Source organism: Miniopterus natalensis, chromosome 2 (genome assembly GCF_054644295.1).
Source record: "Miniopterus natalensis isolate mMinNat1 chromosome 2, mMinNat1.hap1, whole genome shotgun sequence".
Lineage (NCBI taxonomy): Eukaryota > Metazoa > Chordata > Mammalia > Chiroptera > Miniopteridae > Miniopterus > Miniopterus natalensis.
Genome location: NC_142082.1, coordinates 20163023 through 20188821, shown reverse-complemented (window position 1 = coordinate 20188821; position 25799 = coordinate 20163023). Strand labels below are relative to the sequence as shown.

Below are 25799 nucleotides of genomic sequence, written 5' to 3'. Positions count from 1 at the left end.
CACACTTAATCATGTTTTATTTGGGAAGAACTTCTAATTGTAAAGCTGAAAGCGAGATCCTTTCACAATTACAGTTCTAGAGACATGGTAGTTTCAGAGATCCCAGTGTTCAAAGTATATTTCAAAATTAATAACAAAAACAAACCCACACCCAAAAGAAAGCTCTTAGATTGGTTTCGTATGTACAGCCATTGATTCAGCTGTTCTCAGAAACAGGCCCACAACTTCCCCGCACATCAGGTGGGATGGAGTCAATGCCCACAGGGGAACAAAAGTCTCTAAATAAGTTAGCTACTTGGACAGTATTATCCACTCCTAGAGAATACAGTAAGATAACAAGGCCCAGTGGTGGGGAACGTGGTACAGCACCAGTTTCACAGGGAGCTTCTGGGATCCTAGGGTCAGCAGTTGTTGGCATATGGCACACAAAATGAAAAGAAGTCACCAGAAACAGGAAGAGTACTGAAGGGCAGGGCGTCTCTCCCAGTCCCACCCAGCCTTTCAGCTTGCTAACAGCAGAGGCTATGTTCTGCAGTATCTTCAGGATAACGTTTGCGACAGTTAAAAAAACAAAAGAAAGTCACCCAATGTTATTCCCCAGAAAGTCCATGTCTGCAAAGAAAGAGGGACCTGGTCAGGGTTCCCATGGAGGACTCCGCCTCCCATCTACTTCTGTTTCCACATGATATAAGACATCAGCCAAAGTATGTTCTACGACGGCACCCCAGCCCATGTCACTCATCTGTGGGAGAAATGAGAAACAGAAATGAGGTGATTAGAATAACTACAGCAAGAGGTTACAAAGATGCTGAGAATGCACGTGGACATTTTTAATGTTACTCACAGGGCGGTAAGTGAGATCCTTTGGAGGATACTTGAAGCATGGTCCAAAGTTAATGGAAACCTGGGATAAATCCAGTTCAGGCAGACATGACAAAACAAGGTAAGCGTTTAGTGAAAAAGTTAATGGGACATGGGAAATTTTTCTCTTTAAAGGTAGCTGTGACATTCAGGGTATAACTGGAACAATGATATATAATAATATTGCTAAAAGCAGTCAACACCTTAATGTCCATCAAGAATTAGGTAAATAAAATAGATGTGATTTCTGTTTATAACCTGAAGATTTCCTTATTTTACTTCCATGGTGTCTGACAGACTAAAAGTACATGAAAACTTCCAGGCATTATCTTTTCAAATCACTTTAAAAAAAAAAAAAATTAACAGGCTCTAATGATAGTCCCCTTCATACTGAATTATATATATATAAAAATATAAATATTTTAATCAATATAAGCAACAGTTACAAACTAATGATGGTAGGTTATCATGACACATATAAATGCCAATTTGATTTATGCACATAAATACTTTATAGCCTTTACACTGAACAGTAACACTACCACACAGTACATTCAAAGAAAAAGCATGGGGCACACTAATTGCACAATCCAAGCAAATACTTCCTAAAATACCCAACTGTTCTTGGAACAAACAGTGACAGTCAGGAAACACTCCCATCTCACTTAGGCTATTCAGATTTCTTCCTAGAACTCAGTCAATAGCTCTTTCACCACCACCAGTCACTTATTTCTCCAAATTCTGTTCACAGGATGAACAGCTGGTACATACCGTGCAGCTCTTGTACAGTGAGATGGCCGGAAAGTAAACCCCCTCAAAAATATCTTTGTAAGCCACACCTTGATTGACACCATTTTTATAAAATATTATCTGAAACAAAAACCATGGTTTTACTTTAAAATTTAAAAACAGAACTAAAAAAAGCACTCACTTTGAGAATCCTTCAGAAGTGCTGCCACCGTACTGGTGATAATGTATTCCAAGAATAGCATATAGCTTGTGTAATAATATCTTATATAATCAGGTTTCTCAGCCTATTTACATGCACTACTCTAGGTGGTCTTCAGGTTTATTTGCTTTCTGCATTCCTATGCTACTTCTACCTGTTATACTTTCTATTATTCAATATACTGTATTTGTAAAAGTAATTCGGTCTCCTTCCCTTGCATAAAGTTCTCACTTTTGCATTTCTACTTCGAAAATTTCAGGATAGTCAGTCTCTGAATCTTCATTTTCTTTGTCCTTTATCTCCCAACACTATCCTGAATATTCTCTTAACCACTATATATATGAACTTCAGAAAAGGTTCCTTTTGCCCTGGCCAGTGTGGCTCAGTTGGTTGGCCATCGCCCTGTGCACCGAAAGGTTGCAGGTTCGATTCCCAGTCAGGGCACATGCCCGGCTTTCCGGCTCTATCCCCAGGAGGAGGGGGGTGTAGGAGGCAGCCAAGTAATGTTGCCCTCTCACATCAATGTTTCTCTCTCTCTCCCTCTCCCTTCCTCGCTCTCTAAAAATCAATAAACTATTAAGAAAAATCCAACTTCGTAAGAAAGGTTCCTTTTTCTGAAGTAACTTTCTCTGTCTCTTCTCAGCAAGAGCAATCTTCTTCCTGGCTGTACAATAATTCCTCACTTAACATCATTTGATAGGTTCTTGGAACTGTAGCAAAACATATTTTGAAGCCAATTTTACCACAGGCTAATTGATATAACTGAGAGTTAAGTTTCTACAGCACCTCATCAGTGTTGTGACAAAGTGATGTTATTCAAGGGCTTGCTGTATTTTCTGGCTGTATCATCCTTAGATCTATTAACTGCTTCCCTTTATTATTTTTTCAGCTGAAACCCTAGTCTTTTTAAAATTTCTCCTACATTAGTTTCTATTATCAATTCAGGTGGCTTCACAGCATTTTTATGGAAAAATGTTTCCAGCTCAGAACTTTCGTCCTTCCCTTCCCCTTCTATTTTTGGCCCTTGTGGCTGGTCCAGATGTGTCAGTCCTTCTTTAATTGTGCTATGACCTTGGGTAGACATGTCCCCAACAACACTGGGACAAGGAGGTAGCGGAAGTTCTAGAGGACACTAAACAAGTCATTATAGCTCTAGCTGCCTCCAGGTTATAACAGCAAGGTCCTCTCCTCAACTATGCCAGTGTTCCTCTCTCTGTACTTGGTACCTCCCCTGATAAAGAATAAACATCTCTGACCTGCTCTCTCAATCACTTGTAGATTTCCTTGTTAGACCACTGTTTTTGCCTCTTTCCTACAGAGTGTTCCTGAAAGAACCCTGGTAATCCCTCTGACAGCAGTAGCATGGTATCACAGAAAGAGCACAAACACAGTAGGCAGAATGTGAGCTTGCTCTGTTAGCCGTGCAAACAGAAAAATCCCTTCATTCCCCTTTGGGCCTCATTTCCCTCACTTATAATTAGGGGGTTGGTCCCAATCTTCAAGGTCTTCTAGTTCTGACGTTTCTGTGACCATGACTCACCTCACTATGGGGAGTCTGCTTTAGGCTCTTCTCTGCTTTATCCACAAAGTCTTTTTCCTCAAAATACAAATAACTCTTGAACTTTATCAAAGCCTTGAAAACCAAGAGAAAAAGGAAAAAAAGACTCATTGAAGCATCAGCAACATAGCACAAATAGCACTGAGTCATGTACTCTGCAACAGAAATTAAAAATCTTTACAGACTTAGCTTTGCTAGATTTTGAACTATGTGATTCTTAAAAAGTATCGAAGGCACATATTTGTTAAACATTTTCAAAAAAGGCCTTTACTAATAAGTTTTGTGAAGAAACATACAGATAAATACATACACTCTCTCACCACCACAACATTGGAACAACTAAATATCTCACGTAGTTGGTGAAAGTGGAAAGTCTGGCAATTTCTCATAAAAATAGATACATAACTACCCTATGGCCCAGTAATTCCACTTCTAGGTACAGATCCAAAAGAAATGAAAACATGTTGACAAAGAAATTTCTTCAAGAACCTGCACAGCCCAAAACTTGAAAGAGCTCAAGTGTCCATCAAAAGGAAAATGAATATGTTAATTATTTTTCAATGAAGCTGGAAAAAAATAGAAAATGAATAAACACATTGTGGCATATTCATACAATGGAATACTACTATGTAGTAAAGAGCAAGCTACAGATACATACAACAACATGGATGAAAAAGCATTATGCCAAGTGACAAATCCAGATGCAAGACAATGTACTGCATGGTTCTATTTATATTAAGATCAAGAACAAGTAAAACCTACAGAAAAGAAATATGATGAGGGAAAAATTCTAAAATTTACCCTGAGAGGTAGTTCCCTCTATGGGGGGTGGGACTGGGGATCTGCCATGATGACAGAGTCTACCTCTCAATAGGGGTTTGGGTCAAACGTAAAACTCAGTGAGTGAAAATTTGTACATTTCATTTTATGTAAATTTTATATCAAAAGAAAAAACTAAACAAAGGTTGAACTCTAGCTAATGATGTGCATCTTGAAGTACGTGGTGGGGAGTGAACTGATATCTGCAATTCTCTGAAGTGCATTAAAAAAAGAGATGAATGGATGGATGGGTGGGTGGAGAATAAATGGATAACATGTTACTAGTAGAATTTAGGTAATGGGTATTTGAATAATGGCTTTTAAACTCTTTCAACTTTGTTATGTCTGAAAATTTTCATAATGAAATGTTGGGGAAAATGTGAATGGTGGGTCAGGATCATAGGAGGCCACAGCTGCAGGCACCAGCTGCCACAGGTCTTCAAACCCAGGAATATCTCAGGGCAAACTTACCTTATCTTTATAAGTATCAGGCAGTGACTTGGCTGTCTCCGTGTCTTCAGGAAGATTGATATAGAATCCTAGCACATCTCCCTGTCCATAGCCAGAAGAATAGTGTTTGCCAATGGACTGATGGAACTTGGTTCCCTTTTTGCTCCTCCAAGAATAGCTAAATTTATCATAACCTAAAGGAGCTTGAAGGTTACCTAACCCAAAAAAAGATATACAGGAGGTCAGAGGACTGCAACTCAACTTCTGGTTTGCTAAAGGAAAAAATCCTACTTTTTTGGGGGCAGGGGGTGAATTTTATAAAACTGCTAACAAACTATTTCTTACCAGCAAAGAATTATAAAAATATTCCAAGAAATGTAACTACCTAAACCCTCAGGAATTGAATTTTATGTCTGTAATTCGATAGGCCCCAAAGTAGTAAAACTTAGCGAGATAGTCTTACACCTCTCTACTTGCTTCAACGTCTATACTTAAGCCCCAGCTTACCCAATGGCTGAGACCAGCCCAGTCTAGCAGCAGTGTCTGGTGGCATCTCATCCACCGTAATTTCAAAGTACCAGGCACCTTTCCGTACGCCATGGGAAGCCCGTACCATAGAGTAGCCCTTCTCTCCAACCACAGTCAGCCGGTCATCAGAGATCTTTAACTGGGGAGCTGCAGAGATGGAGATAAAAACAAAGGCCTACAACTTATTTGAAATACTGGAAGACAACTGCCACAAAAATATGAGTCCCTTACACCCCAGTAAAACAAAATCAAAGATCGGAAATATCAGGTCGGGAATAGGAAATATTAGTTCAAGAGTTTACAAATCTCAACGTAAGACAAAGATGACGGAGAGAGGAAGAAAGTTGTTAGGTAGTCCAGTTTTATTATATGTTTAAGAGGACAAGTTAAAATTAATTATACGGTCTATTCCCTGAAATATAACCACCAATTGTAACGTGTTTAAATCCCGACTTAAGTAAACCATCCTTTAAGACAACTTTTCTTTTTGTTAATGCTTACCGGAAGATATTTTTTCTATTGATTTTTTTTTAAGAGTGTGAAAGGGAGAGAGGGAGGGAAGGGGGGGGAGAGAGGGAGGAAGGGAGGGAAAAGAGAAAAACACTGATATGAGAGAGACACGTTGATTGTTTGCCTTCCATACGTGCCTGGACCTGGGATGGGAACAGAACCTGCAACCATCTGGTGTGCAGACTGATGCTCTAACCATTGAGCACACCGACCAGGGCTAAGACAACTTTTTAAAGTAATTTCAGATTTTCAAAAATAGTAGACAGATCTCACTCAGCTTCCCCAAATGTTAACACCATCTATAACCATAATATAATGATCAAAACTAGAGAACTAACATTAATACAGTACTATTAATTATCTTCTTAAAAATAAACTAATTATCAACATAATATCCTTTTTTCTGGTCCTGGATCTAATCCAAGATCCCACAATTCATTTAGTTGTCTTGTCTTCTTAGTGTCTTTCAGTCTGGGACAGTTCCTCAAGCCTTTCATGACAGTGACATTCTGAAGAGTACTGGTCACTTTAGTTTATAGAATAGCTCAGCCCTCACTTTGGTTTGTCCGATGCTTCTTCCTATGTAAGTCCAGGTTGTGCTTTTTTTGTCAAGAACACTACTGAGGTAATGCTGTGCCTCTCAGAGCATTATACACAGAAGCATATGATGTCAAAACAGTGATGCTGAACTTCGATCACCTGGTTAAGGTGATGCCTTCCAGGTCTCTCCACTACAAAATTACTACTTTCCCTCTGTAATTAGTAAGTATTTTGTGTGGAGATAAAAGATATTTGAGAAAATCAAGAAAACCTGATTATGAACTGTCACTAGCAAGGAATTATTTACTTTGTTAAGTGTGATAACAGCTTTGTGGTTATAAAAGAGAACACCCAAGCTTTTTATTTTATTTATTTATCTTTTTAAAATGTATCTTTATTGATTTCAGAGAGAGGAAAGGAGAGGGAGAGAGAGAGCTAGAAACATCAACTCTCTCTCTCATTGATCGAGCCCACAACCCGGGCATGTGCCCTGACTGGGAATCGAACCCCGATCACCTGGATCCCAGGTCGACGCTCAACCGCTGAGCCAAGCCCGGCCGGGCCACCCAAGCTTTTTAGAAATGCTTATTTTTTAGAGTATATAGGGTGAGATTTACTTCTTAAAAATTCAGGGGGAAAAAGAGACATAGAAATAAAGGAAAAGATAAAGTAAATATGGCAAAATCTCAACAACTGTTAAATCCGGGCAAAGAGTATTTGGAGATTCACTGTACTCATCTCTCTACCCCTGTGTATTGTCTGAATCTTACTGAGACCATTAGGTAAGATAAGGGGACCAATTTAAACCAATTGGAAGGGATATTGTGACTTGGAAGTGAAGAAAAAGTTATAAAAGGTGAGAGCTTGATTTTATTTGAAACGGTGTTTGTAACATTCTAGAAGTTGTCTGAAGTCTATTGGAAGAAACACAAAACTGAGATTAAGTAGCTTTAGGCCTTTATGATTTACAAAGTACTTTTTGGGTAAATGAATATGCTATCTGGAATTTGCATTGATATTCCAAAAACAACAAAAATTCATGAAGTATACTCCTCTAAAAGCAGTTAATTTAAACTCACTTTCACATTCTAAAGGATAATGAATGCTATTTGTTAGTAATGAAATGAATTATGTCATTAAAAGAACTACTAGCCCGGCTGGGCGTGGCTCAGCGGTTAAGCGTCAACCTAGGATCCAGGCGATCAGGGTTTGATTCCCGGTCAGGGCACATGCCCAGGTTGCAGGCTGCAGCCGATCAATGACTCTCTCATCATTGATGTTTTAGCTCTCTCTCTCCCTCTCCTTTCCTCTCTCTGAAATCAATAAAGATATATTTTAAAAAAAATTAAAAAATGAAAAAAGAACTATTATATATTTAAAAGTTTTACATGACAAAAAGGTCATAAACAAATCAAAGACAACTGACATAGTGGTAGAAAATTTTTACAACCCATACCATAAAGGGCTAATATCCCTAATACATAGAAGCACAAAGCACCAAAATCCCAACAGAAAAATGAGAAAAGCAAACAAACAGGTATTTCATGAGATAAAGACTCTTGAACATGAAAAACTGTTCCAACTCAAACAAATACATATTAAAACAACACAAATACCATTTCTCTCCTATCAGATTGGCCAAAATAAAAATAAGACAACGCATTCTGTTTGCACGGCTATGGGAAAACACTTTCTACATTGTTGGTGGGAACATAAATTAGCACCACTTCCTGAAGGGAAATTTGGCAATATCTAACCAAACTACACATACACTTACCTTTTGGTCCAGCAATTCCACTTCTACAATTCTACCTTGAAAATATACCACCAACAGTACAAAAATTCATATGCTCATAGTTATTCACTGCTTCTTTGTTTGTGATTGCAAAATACTGGAAACACTCTAAATGCCCATTCATTGAGTGGCTGAATAAACTATGTACATCCACATAATGGAGCATCATGAAGCTAAAAAAAGAAAATAAGGTTGATGTTTTTGAACTAACTGATTTAGAGTAACTGCATGAGGCAAAATGCAAAAGTATCTATAGTATGCTGCCCTTCATGAAAAAGGAGATAATAGGAAATATACATGTATCTGCTCATTTGTGCAGAAGAAATACAGGAAGGACAAACTAGAAACTAAAGAGGCTGGATACCTATAGGAGATGGGTGAGAAAATGGTGGGGAAAAAGGGGAACAAGAAGGGGGGGGCAGTGAGGAGGTAGTGACACACTGAGTAAACCTCTAGTACGGCTCTAATTCTCAGAACCATACTAATTTTTAACATACTGCCCCCACCACCCCCGAGATGTGGGAGAACCCACCAAACACTAACAAATGAGCCTAACTGCATTACAAATGGGAAACACAACCCACTGAAGGCGGTGGGGAAGAAAAGAACTAATGCAAGTTAATAGTAAATGCTGCACTCTAGTTAGTGAAGGCTTCTCACAGGGTCAGCAATTCTGAAACTACTCTATGTGCATATTAGAAATGAACAAACAAGTAAATATAGTGCAGATATTAAGAGTTAGGTCTCTTCCTGTTGTAGAAAGAAGTTACAAAGAAGGAAAGGTGGAAGGCTGGAACAACCCTGTGGTTTGGAATCCAAGGTACCAGTGTAAACTCAGTACCACCTAGTGTATATGTGTCAGTACATGCATACATTTCCTACTTCTGAGAGAGGCTAGAAGCGACACCCAGTAATAGTAAGCATACCTAACAGTCTTAAAAAATCAGGTTTCTAAGCACCATTCTTCAATAAAAAGAGCCAGGGCTCCTTGGAGAAGTAGCTGATACTTCACCTGGGCATGGAAAATACCAGCCAGATGAGCCAGGAATATCTTGTAATGCCAGAAAGTAAGGAAGTACTAAAAAACAAACAGACAAAAAACAACAACGATGACTCTTATCAAAAGAACACAGGAACCAACCTCAAGAAGCTCCTAATGGCTAAAGATGGGATAATTTGAGCAACAAAATGAAGTACAACCCACAGGATAAAATAAAAATCTATGAGTCCATACTGATATAACCAAGTAAATAAATGGAAAAGGGAAGAAATAAAAAATCATCAGGCAAACACCACATTAATAATTGCTGCAAAGAAGAGCCACTGATGGATGCTAAAATTAGTGTGTAAAATTTTATAGAGAAACAAGTTATTTGCATAGCTTCAAAGTATCTTTCCCTGATATTTATTAAGAAAAAAGGGAAAGACAGCAGAGAAAGCCAGCAGAAACCACCTTAACAAAATGATCTTGGTCAACAAAAGCAATCAGAAGACTATTGACCTCACAAACTCCATGAGATGATGCAATGAGGACTCATTTCTGTAGTGTTTTTCCAGAAAATGCATAATCTCAGTCTAATTATGAGAAAAAGAGAAACCCTCACCAAGAAATATCAGATAAAAAACTGATACACTTAAAAAGTTATGGTCATGAAAAACAAGCAACTACTAAGAACTGTTGAAGACTGCAAGAGGCTACAGAGAAATAACTAAATGCAATGTGAGAGCCTAGAAAGAGGCATTAGTGAAATTTAAATAAAACCTTTAGTGTCATTAATAGCTCTTACCAACATTAATTTCATGATTTTGATAATTATACTATGGTTGTATAAGATATTACCACTAAGGGAAGCTCGATGAGGGATATATAGAAACTATAGTTTTTGCAACCTTACTGTAAGTTTAAAATTAGTTCAAAATAGTTTTCATATGTGTATATGTGCATATGTGTGTACATGTGTGTATACAATGGCTAGAGCTTATGAGAGACAAAACAGTAAATTATTTCTTGCACATTCTGGCTAAGTCTAGAGATGGGTGTAGAAGAGTAGTTATAGACAAACACATATATCTAATTCTAGATTGGACAAAGCTGATGACAATAGTTCAGGGTAACAATGGGTCCAACATGAACATTAATACTTTACATACCTCGATCATGTAGGGCTAACAAAACCCGCTCATATAAGCAGGCTCTGTAGAGATCTCCAGGAATAGGTTTTCCTGCCCAGCAGTCAAGTTCAAGCTTCTCAGGGTCAGGGGCATGGGGATCAGGCTCAGCTAGAATATACCGATAGCCATCTTTGTTAAACGGGTGTTCCAAGGGGTAGCCATGAGGGGGAAGGCGCTGAGCAGAAAACAAAGGGTCACTGCAGAAAGGAAAAAAATAAAAATCAAGAAACTAAAACCCCCTCTAGCTCAACTGCCTTCAATTCTGAAAGAAAGGCCTCTAAATTTATTAGCTTTCAGCTGAAACACAAGCAGCAACTTCACAAATGCTTTTCATTACTCACATAGACCATTCTGCCCTCTGCAGGCAAAACAGAGAAATGAAAAGGATTTGCTTTATTTAGCCAAGTAGTTCTGGTTAAATTACTTCAGTCTGCAGGGGCTATCTGTATATCTGACACTAAGCCAGTGCATCATAAGGAAGAAAGGGAGAAGAGGAATGAAGGGGATTTCCTTCAGTGTATTTATCACTATAAACTAATGAACAGAAACTCAGCAAAGTGAGCACTTACTATCTATCCTCTAAATAAATGACCTGGATGTCATCACCTCAGTATTGAATAAAGTGAAGGGAAGAGGCATGAGGGGGAAGAGGCAGAAAGTTTAAGTAAGAGAGCCTGTGTTCAATTGGTTTCCTTCCCTCTCCTCCATCTAGCCTCTCTCAAAATGCCATATTAGAACTTGACTCCCCAGGTTAATCAACAGACTGCTGCCCAGGGGCTGGCTCATGTAGTACGAAGTTTGTAAATCAGGATACCTAGCCAGGGGTTATTTTACTCCTCAAAGTGCTCAAGATTTGAGAAAAATGGACAGGCCTTTTAACCTCAGACATCTGAGCTACTGACAAGCATGGCTCTTTTCCCTGATGGACTTTGCCAGCACCAAACAATACTACTCTAACAGTGGTGAATGGAGGTGAGTGTTCTCTGCCCACCTCCGGGCCTTTTTGGTGGTCCCCGTGGTCCCTCCATCCTGCTGCTTGCGCTTAGCTCCTCTTCCTTTTCCACTGCTTCCTGCTGCAATTCCCCCTTTGAAGAGAAGGCAGATCACTTTCAATGAGCTGTCACAGAAGCACCACGTGGACACAAATTTCATGGGGACTACACTCCCAGCATGCATTTGTGTAACACCACAGGAGGATTTCCTTCCTGAGAGCATAACGGATTTCTCTCTGGTTCTGAATGACCGGGCTGAGTATCTCGCAGCACAGAACACTGGGTTCTGGCAGAAAGCTCAAATGAACCTGTGTTACATTTTCAACCTTCCTTTCTTAGTGAACTGCAATTACCAGTACACTTTCTGAGGATGTGACACAAATGCATTTTGACTCATTCAGATTCTGAACACCCACAGCTAAAAACAACTGCATGGATAAAGCTTTTTTTCCATCCAAGTCAATACAAACATTCATAAAGAGAGAATATCCTCACTGTAAGTAGAACGTTCGCTTGCTTGAACTACAGGATATATTCCATAAACACAATAAAGGCACAATATCGGCAAAAGCATTTAACTTGAATATCCAACAAGACAAAAGTACATCAGACATGGAAAACAAAAACAGAAGTACTGAAAAGGTGTTTCTCTCCAGTGCTGCCACTGTGGTGTCTATTGTGGGTGTGTATGACTCACATTTAAGAAAGGTTTTAAATTTAGTAAGCAATTTTTACAATTATTAGGACTGTGCCAATGCATAAAATTCATGTTGGATGACCTGACTTGTGGAATTAAGAGCAAATATTAAGAGAAAATATACACATTAAAAAAACCCAACATTTTAGCTACATACTAAGGCCACAAGAAATACTACGTTGTGTATTTCTGAAAAAGGTACTTTAAACTTTTTGTCCAATGCTGTCATTCCTCTCAATTAGTTTGTCCTCCAGAAAATGTCCCTGAACTGCAGGAAAACACCTTTATGTAAACAACTGCATATAGTACTGTATCTTAATTTGGGGCAAGCTTGGAAATTATCAGCAGTTCTGCTGCAATAAAAAGGATTGAGGCGTTGAGGGCACATCATATTCTGCATATACAGGACCAGGTTTATGGAGAACTTCCTTTTATGAACACATCAGGCATGATTCCTTTTTCTCATAAAAAGTTTAATGTTAAACTGTTGCAATATCAAAATCTTTAGTCTGAGTTACCTTAATCAAAAACCTGTTAGGTTTTTATTGTCATTTGCATTTTAATTATTTTAAGAGAGAAGTTTTAGATCCATCTTAACAAAATAATTCTGGTCATGTTAGGCAGAACATGACAACGTACAAGCTTTTAATTACTAATATTAAACTGGAACTACTATCTCATATTAAGTGCTACTGCCACCATTTTCACAATGCTTTAACATTTTAATTTAGTTTTAGCTTCTACCACAACTCAGCAAAAAAGCATTTTCCAAACCACAAAATACTTAAGTCTGAGAGGCTGAAAGAAGACAGAGGAGGAATTCACCTCCAAAAGAGGCTCCACCTGTAACAACAGAAGTGGCACCATGTATTTGTCACATTTTAACAATTAAAAGGGGGAAAATGGTGTAAAAAGATAAACAATACACTTAGCTATTTCCAATATTAGAATATTAATAAGAGAAAATAATTACATATTTTAGATGCAATGCTCCAAAAAACAAGTTAATGATGCCATGTCCGATGAATAGCTAGCTACCACCCAGCAACCCCAACTCCCATAGATTACCTTTAGTAATGAAGGACATTTCTGCTATTAGATGGGTTACCGATAGAAAAAGCATGCTATAGCGGGTGATCAATACAGAAAATGCTGTCATGCTAATAAGTTCCAGGGGAAGAAAATTGGAAGATGGGCACAGGAAGTTTGTTAAATAACAGCTGAATTCAGGAAAAAGGATGGAGAGCAACTAAATCTAAATTACTAGTTATGAGGATGCTGCTGGCGAGTTGAATGTAAACACAGTAAACCTGACCTTAAAATTGTACCTTTATGCTACATCTGTTTCCCTTAAGACCCAAACAGTGGTATAAAGTGCCAAAGAGTTCTCCTCCACCACCATCTGTCACAACCTTGGCTAGCTCCTAAAAATTGAGTTTAGGACTTTAAAAGCATTTTAGTAAATATCTAGTTAAGAGTCAACCCAAAGAATGCCCAATTCTAGGCACATATGGATTCAATAGCTTACAAATATTTCATCAATGAGCCAATGAAACACTTACCATTTAAATTCCCACTGGTAGACACGGCACTGCTTTGTTTTTGGTTGTCATAAGCAGGACCAATGTTACTAAGATCCTAGAGAGAAAAATACTCAATTATGATGGGAGGCTATATAATCAAACCAACCTGGCAATGCTCAAAAAAAAACAACAAGAGAAATTCTAACAGAATGGGAAGTGAAACTGACAATCCTAAAGAGTCAAATTTGGATGCTTCAGAGATCAGCAAGTAGACAGGTCAAGTGTAAGAATCAAAGTGGTTTAAGAATGATGATGAGTCCAGGAGATTGCAGTTCGATTCCCAATCAGGGCCAATGGCCCGGTTTGCGGGCTCGACCCCTCAGTCAGGGGCGTGCAGGAGGCAGCCAATCAATGATGACTCTCTCATCACTGATGTTTCAACTCTCTCTCTCCCTCTCCCTTTCTCTCTCTAAAATCAATAAAGATACATTAAAAAAAAAAAAGACGATGAGACAATTCCCTTTCCTCTCTCCTTCCGCACCCAAGATGCTGAAAAGAAAGAAGGCTAAGGGGAAAGACAGTGGTGCCAGGCCCCGCTGGCGTGAAGCAGCAGGAGGATGAGAAGGCAGTAAATCCCGTTTGAGAAAGGCCCAAGAATTTTGGCATTAGATAGGACATCAAACCCAAAAGGGACCTCGCCCGCTTTCTCAAATGGCCCTGCTACATTTGGCTGCAGCAACAAAGTGCCTCCTGCCATTAACCAGTTCACTCAGGCCTTAGACCGCCAACTACTCAACAGCTTAAGCTGGCCCACAAGTACAGACCAGAGATAAAGAGAAGCAGAGACTGTTGGTTGGGGCTGAGAAAAAAGCTGTCAGTAAAAAGGACGTCCCCACCAAGAGGCCACCTGTCCTTCAAGCAGGGCTTAGCACTGTCACCACCCTGGTGGAGAACAGGAAGGCCCAGCTGGCTGTGACTGCACACGATGTAAAGCCCATCAAGGTGGCTGTCTTCCTGCCTGTGCTGTGCCATAAGATGGGGGTTCCCTACTGCACTATCAAGAGGAAGGCCAGGCTGGGTGTCTAGTACCAAGAAGACCTGCACCACCGTCACCTTCACACAGGTTAACTCATAAGACTAAGGAGCTCTGGCTAAACTAGTGGAAGCTATCTAGACTAATTACGATGACAAATATGAGATCTGCCGCCATTGGTGAGGCAACGTTCTGGGTCCAAAGTCGGTGGCTTGCATTGCCAAGCTGCAAAAGGCCAAGGCTAAAGAAATGGCCACCAAGCTAGGCTAAGCGTGCACTGTTGAGTTTTCTGAACATAAAAGTAATAAAAATTCTCCTTAAAAAAAAAAAAAAGATGATGAATGGCAATCACCATGGGGTAGGGGTGATGGTGGGGCAATGGCAACTGGAGGGCCTAAGCCCCATTTACTCAGCTCCCTGGAGGAATTGAGGCCCAGTGTAGTCAGACCTTTTCACTTTACAAGAAAAGACTGAAACCTGAATTTCTATGTGAAATCTTGAATTTTCAAGGCTGGCAAATCAAACATTTTAAGAAGATCTGACCTCCTGAGATGCCAAATGGGACCACAGCCATTGAACAAAGTAGAAATTTTCTTTTTCCTCAGGTTACACTAGATGCAAAAAAACTTCACAAGAAATTTTTCTTCACAATAACAAATGTTTTTAAGAACAAAATTTGAGATAGAAAATTTAAAAATAACTTGGAATGGCATATTTATGTTACAAGGGAGGAAATGAAAATTTAAAAATGTAAGAATAATATATATAAAGTCGTAACATTTTGGGGAACAGTCAGAACTAAAACACTAAGTCTCCTGGTTCAAGGTTAGTGTTCTATCTTTCCACATGTGCCAATGATGATTTATTTGGAGCCCACCATGTTATGGGCAAGTAATGGCAGTGTGTTATATGTGGCGGATTCCCTATTCCCAAGTGGTCCAAGATCAAAAGGGTAATATAAAGCACATTAATGTACCTGATCCAAAAGTCCAAATTTGGGGTAATCTTCTTCTGGGTCCTTACTCCCAGGATCAGGATGTTCCTTTACCAAGAATACATCTCTTTCTTTACTCTGAAAGGAAACAATATTTTATTATTACTTGAAATTTTATACTTTAAAAAAGTACTGAATGAATGATCAATCACCAACTCTAATTCTTAGGTATAATCTCCAAAAAAAACAGTATTGTTTTTTCTCTCAGATTAAAAAACTAATAAATGATCATCAAAAAATTCTAACAGTGAAACTTAAAAACATGAGAGGCAGCCCCGGCTGGGTGGCTCAGTTGGCTGGAGTGTCATCCTGTACACCAAAGAGGTATGGCGTTTGATTCCCAGTCAGGGCACATACCTGGGTGGCAGATTCAGTCCCGAGGGGGGACACATACAGGAGGCAACCAATCGACATCTCTCTCTCTCCCCCCCTCCCCTCCCTCCCTCTATAAAATCAATGGAAACATGTCCTCAAGTGAGGATTAAAAAAAAAAAAAAAAAGAGCCAATCCTTCATAATCCCCACCTCTCCCTTTGCCTCAGAGATAAGCACTGTTAACAGCTTGCTGTTGATTCCTCCCCAGATGCTCTTTAATTCTAAGGACAATAATGTTTAGAACAGTGTCATTTGTTTTTTAAAATCAAAGAAAAAATCGTCTCCAATTTCAATATAAAATTATACTTGAAGGGTTTCAGTGTCATAAAAAGCAAGTGATGCAGGCACAATGTGACACAATATGCAACTTACTGATTTTGTGTAAAAACTATTAAAATTGACAATTAGTTATACCGCACTCTCCAAGATTTAATACTAGGTTGTTCTCATTTTCTTAGTCATAACATTATTTCAGTAAGACTAAAGAGAATTTAATTTGTACAAAGAACACTGCCTAAATATTGAGTCCAGTCAATTTTCATCTACTTACCATTGTTTTAACAATGTTATTTGGCCAAGTCATTTTCCCAGGTCTCTGTCTGGTCGTCATGCACTCCCAGTACTTATCAATAAATGGTATGATATCCTAATTTTTTAAAACAAAATATATTAAGATGCTTATTGTTGGTTTCAAAGTTATGCTCACAAAAAAAGGGAAAGAACATCGCATCATATTCAGAGACCTTGTCAGCATCAAGAGAAAAATCCACGTTTAGTCTTAATGGTTGAACAAATACATAATTAAATGTAAACAACATATAGATTATGGGGAATTTCAAACAAATATATACAAACCTCATCAACACAGTTGGATTGTACTCTTGGTTGACATCTGAAAGATTACTCCAAAGTTAAGTCTCTCTCCTGACCTCCTGTTTCTACCTGCTTGAGACATTGGATTGTACTCTTGGTTGACATCTGAAAGATTACTCCAAAGTTAAGTCTCTCTCCTGACCTCCTGTTTCTACCTGCTTGAGACATCTCCATCTGGACATCCCACAGGCACCTCAACCTTCTTGTGAATAAAACTGAATTCTATATCTTACCTCACAAATATGCTCTGTAGATTTTTATCTTGCTGTTAGTACTAGAATCACCTATAACCCAGAATCACAAGCTAGACACCATGGAATCATCCTTGATTCTTCTTGCATAACTTTCATATCTAATCAGTCACCAAATGAATTTTAAATTTTCAGAAATTCCCATTCCCACTGCCTTGACTGTGTCCTCACCAGTTCTAGCCTACATGACTAAACCAGTGTCTGAGCTTGATCTTCAGGCATCAACTTTCCCCTTTCTAGACCATTCTTCCAGAGTCCACCAGAGTTAAGAGTGCACCACTAACACCTTCCACTAAGTTAGTTCAATGACAACTGTATCTCCATTAAAAGGAACCAGGATTGAATCAGGGAAACTACCAGGGAAGCCTGGAATATTCTGTTGTTCCAGAAAGGAAGGAAGAGTTCACAAACTACAGGGACATAGCAGAGTTTCAGGAATCGGCTTGGATGCGGCAACGCTAGTCAGATTTGAGCATCAGAAATCCAGAAATCCAAAGTCCAATAATGAACTATAAGAATCTACAAATCCATAGCGATACTAGGAAAAAAAAAAAAAGGAAAACCCTATACAGAATAATTGCAACCAATAAATACATTCTGTTTTACAACTGACTATTAAGTGATGCAGGCTAATGATTGCTAAAACCACTGCTTGAAAGGGTTAGGAGAACAAGACATTCACACAATTTCAATGTATCATGCCACAGCTTACTTAATAATTACAAAGAAAAAGGTTTCTTTATAATGGAGAAATCTGGTAGATACTTCCTCTTTACCCAAGTAGTCAAATTTAGGATCACCAATAATAAAACAGTATGCTGATATGCCTTTTGATATGGGTCACAGAAAAACACACATTACCTACATAATATTCCTGTAAAAAATGTGTCACCTAAACCTAATCATGAGGAAACAATCAAATAAATGGGGTTTCTAACAGCCATTTTCTACACAGGGGACTCAGGCAAACTGCACTTCAGTGAGAGGCCTGCACTGAACTGCAGCCTGCACTTGTTTCCGCCATCTGAGCCAGCCCTTATAAAGGTTTCCTGGAATCCTATTTCAACCAATAGGACTGAGGCTTTCCCCATCCAATCAGAGCAGTGCAACTCCCACCAACCAGAGTGACTCTATTCTAATCAATCAGGGAAGTGCCTTTTGGACCAATCAAACTGCAAGGATCTGGAGTCTTTATTTGCATGAGGACAGACCAATCAGGGACCAGAGGTGAGGACTTGTGTCCATATAACCAGCTCCCTTCTGGCTCTGAAAGCACATGTTCCGTTTCTATGAAGACTATGTCTCCCTGGCTGAGCTGAAACACCAATGATGTCTCACCAGACTGGAGGAAAGGGAGCAAAATGGTACAAAGCAGAGCAGAGCTGTCTAGCTGGGGAAGGGACTGGCCCCAGGGCCACCTGACCCCAGGGCTGCCTCACAGCCAAGCTACTGCTGTGCTTATCACAACTAAGCTGTTTTGTACCAGTCAGTGCCTTCTTTAACGCACCTCAAATTGGGGATTCCTGTTGGCACTGAATTGGCACAAATGACCACTGGTTGACAATGCAAATTTGGAACATCATGCCAAAAATGTCTGGGCTCCTAAAATTTTTCTTAAAAATTTCAAATGTCATACATAGAAGACCAAAAAACAAACAAAAAACACCCCTAAAATAAGTAAAGGAACTATTCCAGATTACAGACAAAAGAGACATTACAATTAAATGTAACATGTAATCCTTGATTGGATTCTAGGTGAAGGAAAAAGCTATGACGGCTATTATTAAGATGATAATAATATTGAAAATACATATACAGTATACTGTATATAAAAGAATGTAAGTTGTAGCCCTGGCCGAGTGGCTCAGTTAGAGCAATATCCCATACACCAAAAGGTTGTGGGTTCAATCCCCAGTCAGGACACGTATAAGAGGCAACCAATAGATGTTTCTCTGCTCCGCCCCCCACCTCAAATAATAAACATATCCTCAGGTGAGGATAAAAAATTAAAAAATAAAAAGCTTAAAAAAAAAAAGAATACAAATTGTACATATAGATAGTTGAATTGTATTAACATAAAATTTTTTTTAGGATGATTTATTGTGGCTCTGAGATAATATTAAGTAAAGTATAATGTCTGTAATTTAGTCTCATACAGCAGAAGGATATATAGATATGGGGAGATAAAGCAAATGTAGAATAATATTAATTGGCAATTCTTGGTAAAGAATAAACATGTTCATTGTATTATATGAATTTTTCTGTATATCTGAAAATTTCAAAATAATAATTTGGGGGAAACTAAACTAAAAGAAAAAACAAGTCTATCACAGCACACCTCTATTTAAAGCACTTTTAATGCAGGAAAGTGAAGAGGAGACCCTCTGCTGACTCCTGCAGCTTACAGGATTAAGTCCTAAGTTCTCTGTTTAGTAGAAAAGGCCCTTGTCAAAGTCTGATCCTGACTATGTTTATCTCACTACACATCCTATACCAGTGTCTTGCAAACTGTAGGTTGCAAACTATTAGTAGGTTATAGGTCAAAACTATTCTATAGACAAAATGTCACAGTGCAGAAGGAAAAGATCAGAGTCAGTAAGCCTTGTTAGATGAACCTTGTTTGTTTTAAATGAAAGTGGGCAGATATGAATGTATACTAGGTCACAAAGTAAACTCTATCATTTTAAAATTTATTTAATTTTCATATTTCTTACCATGAATCACAGTAAGGATTCATGGTTGGAATAATCATCTAATTTTGAATCCTGACTTCAGTCATGTGGTTTCCCAGTTTAAAAAGGAAAGATAATTCTTTTTAATAAGAGGCATATATAAACTGACTGCCTTTCCCCATGACAAAATCCGTGATGGCAGGTATAAAAACAACTCAACTTGCCCAGCGAGGTGTGGTTCAACAGTTGAGCACTGACCTAGGATCCAGGAGATGGCAGTTTGATTCCTGGTCAGGGCACATGCCCAGGTTGCAGGCTCCATCCCTAGTCGGGGGTGTGGAAGAGGCAGCCGATCAATGACTCTCTCATCATTGATGTTTCTCTCTCTCTCTCCCTCTCCCTTCCTCGCTCTGAAATCAATAAAGATATATTTAAAAAAACAAAACAGCTCCACTAGGCTGAGAAGGTTTACCTCAAGATCTGATTATTAATTGTGGGCTAGACAGTTATTTCCTTCTATAAAGCCAACCAAAACTATTTAAGGGTTCATCCTACTAATAGCTAGGCCAAGTGACATAATGTACACACACTAGGAAGTTAGTAAAGTACATGAAAGAACAAAGTAACCACTGAATCTAGTAATAATATTCATAAAAATTGGGGGAAAGTACTTATCATTAAAGAGTTATGTAGGTGTTCCCCCTGATTTTTTGGCATAATTGCAATTACATAATTGCATCTCTACCTTGTCTTTGGAGAACATGGTTTTTGGATGTTCGTCTTGCGTTCGGGACTGCCATGTTAGGTTGGCCAAAGCACTAAGGCACATTTCCTTCAAGTCTATCAAAAACAAAAAGGAAGAAAAAGTTATCTATAATACTAGATTTTATTACCAGAAGAATATTCAACTATATGGTCTACAAATTAATAAAATTAACAAATTAACTAGAAGTAGAGTCATCATTTGATCTGAAATGGACAACAGCAATTATTTAGAGCTAAATTGCAATGCAACTTTTACCAGCTACCAGGCAAGGGTTTCCTGATTCTGCTAAGCCCAAATCCTTTTTCTTTCCCAGATAACTAGAGGACAATTCGTTTGCAGTACTCCAGAGTACTTTGTTCTTACTTGCTTGCTTCCGGAGGAAATAGGTATTCCCACTATGATGGCACACATTGCAGTGAAAACTGTAGTTGGTCATGAAGGGTAAACAGGATCTGAAGAACAGCCAAATTGTACAAGTTAGTGAAATTCTGAACACACACTACTTCTTTATGAGAAGTAAAACAACAGTGAAAGTTATACAGGAAATGTTAATATATTAATATAACCTTAAAAGTTAAAAAGATCACCAAAATCCAAATAGGGTTGTGTTTTTACAAATATCTGAATTTTTCTGTCACAAATATTTAATAAGACATTATCCACCAAAGTGGATAATTCAGCATTTGAAAGGTTCTCATTGGTACCTTGTCTGGGCTAATTGTAGTTTTTGAGTACCTAAAAAGAGTATGCCAAGTGAGCTGTGGAAAAAGACAAAGTAGTCTCTTCAATATCTTTAAATTTAAGTATTTATATTTAAAGATCTTCAAATATCTCTTTAAAGTGCCAATAACACTGTTGTTGGAAAGGGCAGACAGAATGTATGAAAAGATCAATTTAAAATGTAAATCATTATTCAAGGAGACAACACAGAACTCACAAAACATTACCTGCCTCATTACCAAATGAGTCCTACAGATGGTAATTAGTCTATAAGAGTTTAAAGGACCCAAGTAGTAACTTCAGATTTAACAGTCAGGGAAGATTGTTCTGGTTAGTATGGCTCATTGGTTGGGCATTATCCCATGCACCGAAAGGTTGCCAGTTCAAATCCCAGTCAGGCACATGCCTGAGTTTCGAGCTAGATCCAATTCTCAGTGGGAGGAGTGCAGGAGGGATCAGATCAACATCTCACTCTCACATCAATGTTTCCCTCTTTGTCTGTCTCCCCCTCTCCCTTCCTCTCTCTCTAAAAATCAATAAAAAAATCTTAAAAAAAAAAAGGAGAGTTAGGGAAGATTTTTCCAAGACATAAGTTATGAACTAGGTTTGGGAAAATGAGTCACTTCTCTTTTCTCTAGGTGAACTATATATGTAGAGATGAGCAAGTGCAAACTAGGTGGCACAGGTATTAACAAGTTTGTCCAGGAGAGAAGATTTGGTAAAAATGAATGAATAAATAAATAAATAAATAAGGCTTGAAAGGTAGGAAGTATGAGGCCTTCAGGTGAATTTGGATTTTTTCTGTGGGTAAGGAGAACTTCTTGAAGGGGAAGTGACATGGTTAAAATAATAAATTTAGTAACAGGATTGGTATGAAGGGAGGAACAGATTAGAATAAGCAAATGCATATAAAAAGCTTCTGTAGCAGTCCCAGCAGAAGGTAAAAAAGGCCTCACCTAGAGTGATAGTAAAAAAAAAAAATGGAAATGACAAGCAAGTGTAGAAGAAATTGGTCAAGCTTAGTGGCTGATTAAATGGAAGGGTGGTGGTTAGGTGGGCAGGAAGTAAAAGGAGTTCTAACCACTTAAGACAGCTTGTATCATAAAGAGGAAATCTCTAGAAGAGGGGAGTTCAGGAGCAAGACAAAACTTGTCTGTTTGAAATAGAGACGAAGCAGCCAGCGGAGGGAGAGAAACTGAATATGGCAGTGACTGAGAAATTTGATGCAGTAGAGAAGGAAACTGTGGTGGTGATTGTACTGGATGACGAGAAAAGTATAAGAGAACTCAGTCTTGAAAAAAAGAAAGTGACAGCGTTGGCCGGTGTAGCTTAGTTGGTTGAGAGTAATCCCATGCACCAAAAGATCTCTGGTTAGATTCTGGGTCAGGGCACATGCCCAAGTTGCAGGCTCCATCCCCAGTAGGGGGCGTGCAGGAGGCAGCTGATTGAAGTTTCTGTTTCTTTCCCTCTCCCTTCATCTCTTCTCTAAAAATCAACAAAAAAAATATTTACAAAAAGAGAAAGTAACAGAAAAATAAAAAGATCGATTTAAGCTGGAAGAAAAGAAATCAAAATAAAGGCAAAGGCAGGTTTATCTTGGACTCTGCTGAAACTAGCTTAAGGTATCCTTAAAAAGATGGCTCCCAAGTGTGTGTCCATTGCCACCACACAAGAAACTGAGAAACATTCTTATGGAAATTAAGACTGAGTGCCCTTACCTTTATTTCTCTCTAGAACCCCTGCTAAACAGCTTGTTGTGAAAAACTCATTCACAGAAGGCAAAGCCTTGTACCAGAGGTAGGTAGGTATACAGTTATTCAGTTCAAGCAGTCAGATGTTTAGAACAGTATTTTTCATACCCTGTTAGCTCACTTCCTCCTTAGCTGTAGAAGATAAGCTGTCCCACTTAGTTGGGCTTGAGGTGTAACTTCTCAAATTCAGGTACAAACTGGTCTCTACCAAAAGTCTGAACTGTGATTTGATTCTTCCCTGGATTTCTCCAAGTTCTCTCTCCCGGTAAGTTTCCTTTCCTAGGTCCTGTCTATCCAAACCAATCCTCCTTGGCCAAAGTGGTGAGATTTTTGGTCTTATTCTAAGTGACAAGATTTGCTTAGCTAGTTTATTTTCCCTATAGATCTTTCTACCAAGATCAATTGTTTCTTCATAATCCTTCAGTACTTTCCTTTCTTTTGTAAACATTCTAGCCTGTCACCAGTCACATGTTAACTGGAACATTAGCATTTCTAAAACCCACTTTATCTTTTTTAACTAGAAAGCATTCAACAAATTACAAATGATATTTCTTCACAATCCCACCCAAAGAAATTAATTTATTAATGCAGTCTTATTTTGAGACAGTCTGTCTAAATTTACTTGTATTATAAGGACCATAAATAGCCAGAAGTAAAATTAATACCATAGACAGAGTCAGTAATTGTCACTTACTAGCTATCGATAAGGAAAGAAGCCTTTCATTCTCAATCAGTCATAAAACTATTTTAATTCACTAGAAGAGTTTGTAAAAGACTGGAAATAGGTTTTGCTGAGAGAACTCAGGATGTCTAAAGGGGGTTAGAAGCAAAAGCTAAGAAAGCAGATTCAGGCATGAAGGGTCATCTCAAATTTTTGACATCATGCTTTGTCCACCATGTGCACCAAATGTTTCCTCAAAACCCACAACACCCAATACAAGGTTTAAATGATACTGTCTCAAGTCTGTGTATATAATACTTTGTAATTGCACAGTTTTGTCTCAAAATGTTGTAAGCTCAAAATCAGGGATAATATCTATCATCGTACCTCTTGAGGCTGAGCTCTCAGTAGGTAGAAAACATGATCAGGGTGTTAAAAGAACTCCTGATTCAAATCCTACTACTCACTGAACTATGGTTAGGAGACACAGGAAAAACTATACATTTATATTTGTCTACAAACTACTCAAGTGTTGAACACGTAAAGATCTATTTTACAAAGCGATTCTTACAAAGACTACAAAAAATACTCACGAGGTATCTATGCCAAAGGTGTCTGCTGTGAACCATTTTGTACATATCCCACACTGCAGCTCCACTTCTCCCAACTGTCTGCCATTCTCTTCATCCACAGAGCCGGCTTGAGTATCCATCGCCTCAGAAGTATCCCCAGCACCTTCCTGTGTCCAGAGAGCAATTAGAGAATCAAGTTAGTTGACCCGATTGTATTTTTGACTCGCTGAAAAACTTAAAAAACAAACCCTATTTTGCCTTACAAATCTTCATAAATACTTACTAGTGTATCTTTTCCATTAGAGGATTCTGTCTCCAAACCACCACTTACATCAACAGAGTTTGCATCCCTGTAAGGTAAGAAAGCACTCAAGTAAAAATTTTCAAGAGAAACAAACCTCAAAACACCTATTCCAAAGATGATGATCGAAGTCCTGGTGAACTTCACACTCCGCTTTGTCAGCTAAGCCCGATCTCAGGCTCAATGTCCTGGGTTAGGAAGAATGTAGCGTAGACAGACGCAGGCCCATGGGGCACAAGGAAACCTAATCGGCCCTTAACAGACAAATACAGACAAATCCACACGGGATGGACCTGGTCCAGGGGGAGGTTCGCACACGTGCAGCTCTCTCACTATTTCAGAAGGACCGCCACGTCTTCCAGCATGGCAATTCAAAGTGGTTTCTTCTCTGGGATAGTTGAGGGATTCCTGCTAAAAGACTGCGCTACCAGTCCCCTGCCCGGGTGCAAGGACCGGAGACAAGAAACTAGGCTCCCACAGACCTTAAAAGCTGCGGAAAGGGGCGTAGTCTGAGATCCAGTTCAGAGGGGGCGGGCCAAGCGGCGGGTGGGACTACGGGGCCGAAGGGGGCAGGGCGAGCCGTTGGCTGCGGGGCCGAGGTTCGGAAGGGGCTGGGCGGGAGGGCTCCCGAGAGCCGCGGGATTCCAGGAGGGGCGGGCCTCCCTCCCCGCCTCCCCGAGTCCTCCTGTGACTGCAGGACGTTTTACCCGCTTTCGGCCTCTCCGGAACCGGGCTCCGCTGCTGGAGCAGCAGATGTCCCCTCTCCAGCTGGGGCGGCTGCTACCGCTACCACCGGTTTCATGTCCCCTTCCTCGTTCGCTGTTGCATTTGCGGCCGCTGCTGGGCCAGGTCCTGCACCCACTCCCGGTCCGGGTCCGGGTCCCGTTCCCGCCGCCGCCATCACGGCCGCCTCCTAGACTTCTCGCGAGGATACTATACCCGTCTCGCGCGAGTTGCCGACTGCCTCTGAAATCTTCAAATAGTAAAGGCCTTTGGTGGGTCCGCCGCCCGCCTGAGTAATGCGCACTCCTCGCCCACTTTAAGGGCCGGTGGGCGGGCAGAAGTGGGCGGGGCGTCGGGGCTTGGCTGGCGGCAGGCAAAGCTAGATGGAGGCGCTGAGGCTCGAGTATCAGTGGGATTTCCTCTAGTTAGCATTTACTCCACTGCAGGGGCGAATGCTGCGCATTTTCGTGGCCGAGACTGGAAATCAGCGTGTCGATGAGGCGCCTTGGGAGCACTGGCTGCCTGCAGACTTGAACGCTGTGGTGTGCATTGCAAACGTTCCTCACCTTTACCTGTGGGAAGACTCTTCCAAGAAAGACCGTCACTGACTGCCCCACCCCAGAAGTAGTTTGTTGTACTGCCCTGATGATCTGCCACCGTGCGTAGTTTCCAAGTGGCCTCTAGAAATGGGAGCCTAGACTGAATCCGGAGCCT

The 25799-nt window shown here is 39.6% G+C and overlaps 1 protein-coding gene and 1 pseudogene across 4 annotated transcripts; one reads left to right on the top strand and one right to left on the bottom strand.

The window, feature by feature from the left end:
• ASH2L (ASH2 like, histone lysine methyltransferase complex subunit) lies at nucleotides 1-25279 on the bottom strand. Of its 4 annotated transcripts, none has more exons than XM_016210579.2 (16): nucleotides 25070-25279; nucleotides 24345-24411; nucleotides 24083-24228; nucleotides 20721-20809; nucleotides 20337-20431; nucleotides 16346-16441; nucleotides 15404-15499; nucleotides 13434-13509; nucleotides 11174-11267; nucleotides 10162-10379; nucleotides 5145-5312; nucleotides 4659-4852; nucleotides 3351-3443; nucleotides 1633-1731; nucleotides 845-904; nucleotides 1-742 (listed from the first exon to the last, which is right to left on the bottom strand). In XM_016210579.2, the coding sequence occupies exons 1-16, from the start codon at nucleotides 25261-25263 to the stop codon at nucleotides 635-637; spliced, it is 1893 nt and encodes a 630-aa protein (XP_016066065.2). In that variant the 5' UTR covers nucleotides 25264-25279; the 3' UTR covers nucleotides 1-634. The 4 variants fall into 4 exon arrangements, with proteins under 4 accessions (XP_016066065.2, XP_016066069.1, XP_016066073.1 ...); XM_016210583.2 differs by lacking the exon at nucleotides 25070-25279 and adding an exon at nucleotides 24656-24817; XM_016210587.2 differs by lacking the exon at nucleotides 25070-25279 and adding an exon at nucleotides 24696-24817.
• Nucleotides 13604-14697, top strand: LOC107535415 (large ribosomal subunit protein eL8 pseudogene; annotated as a pseudogene).
• Nucleotides 25280-25799: the final 520 nt, after the last annotated feature.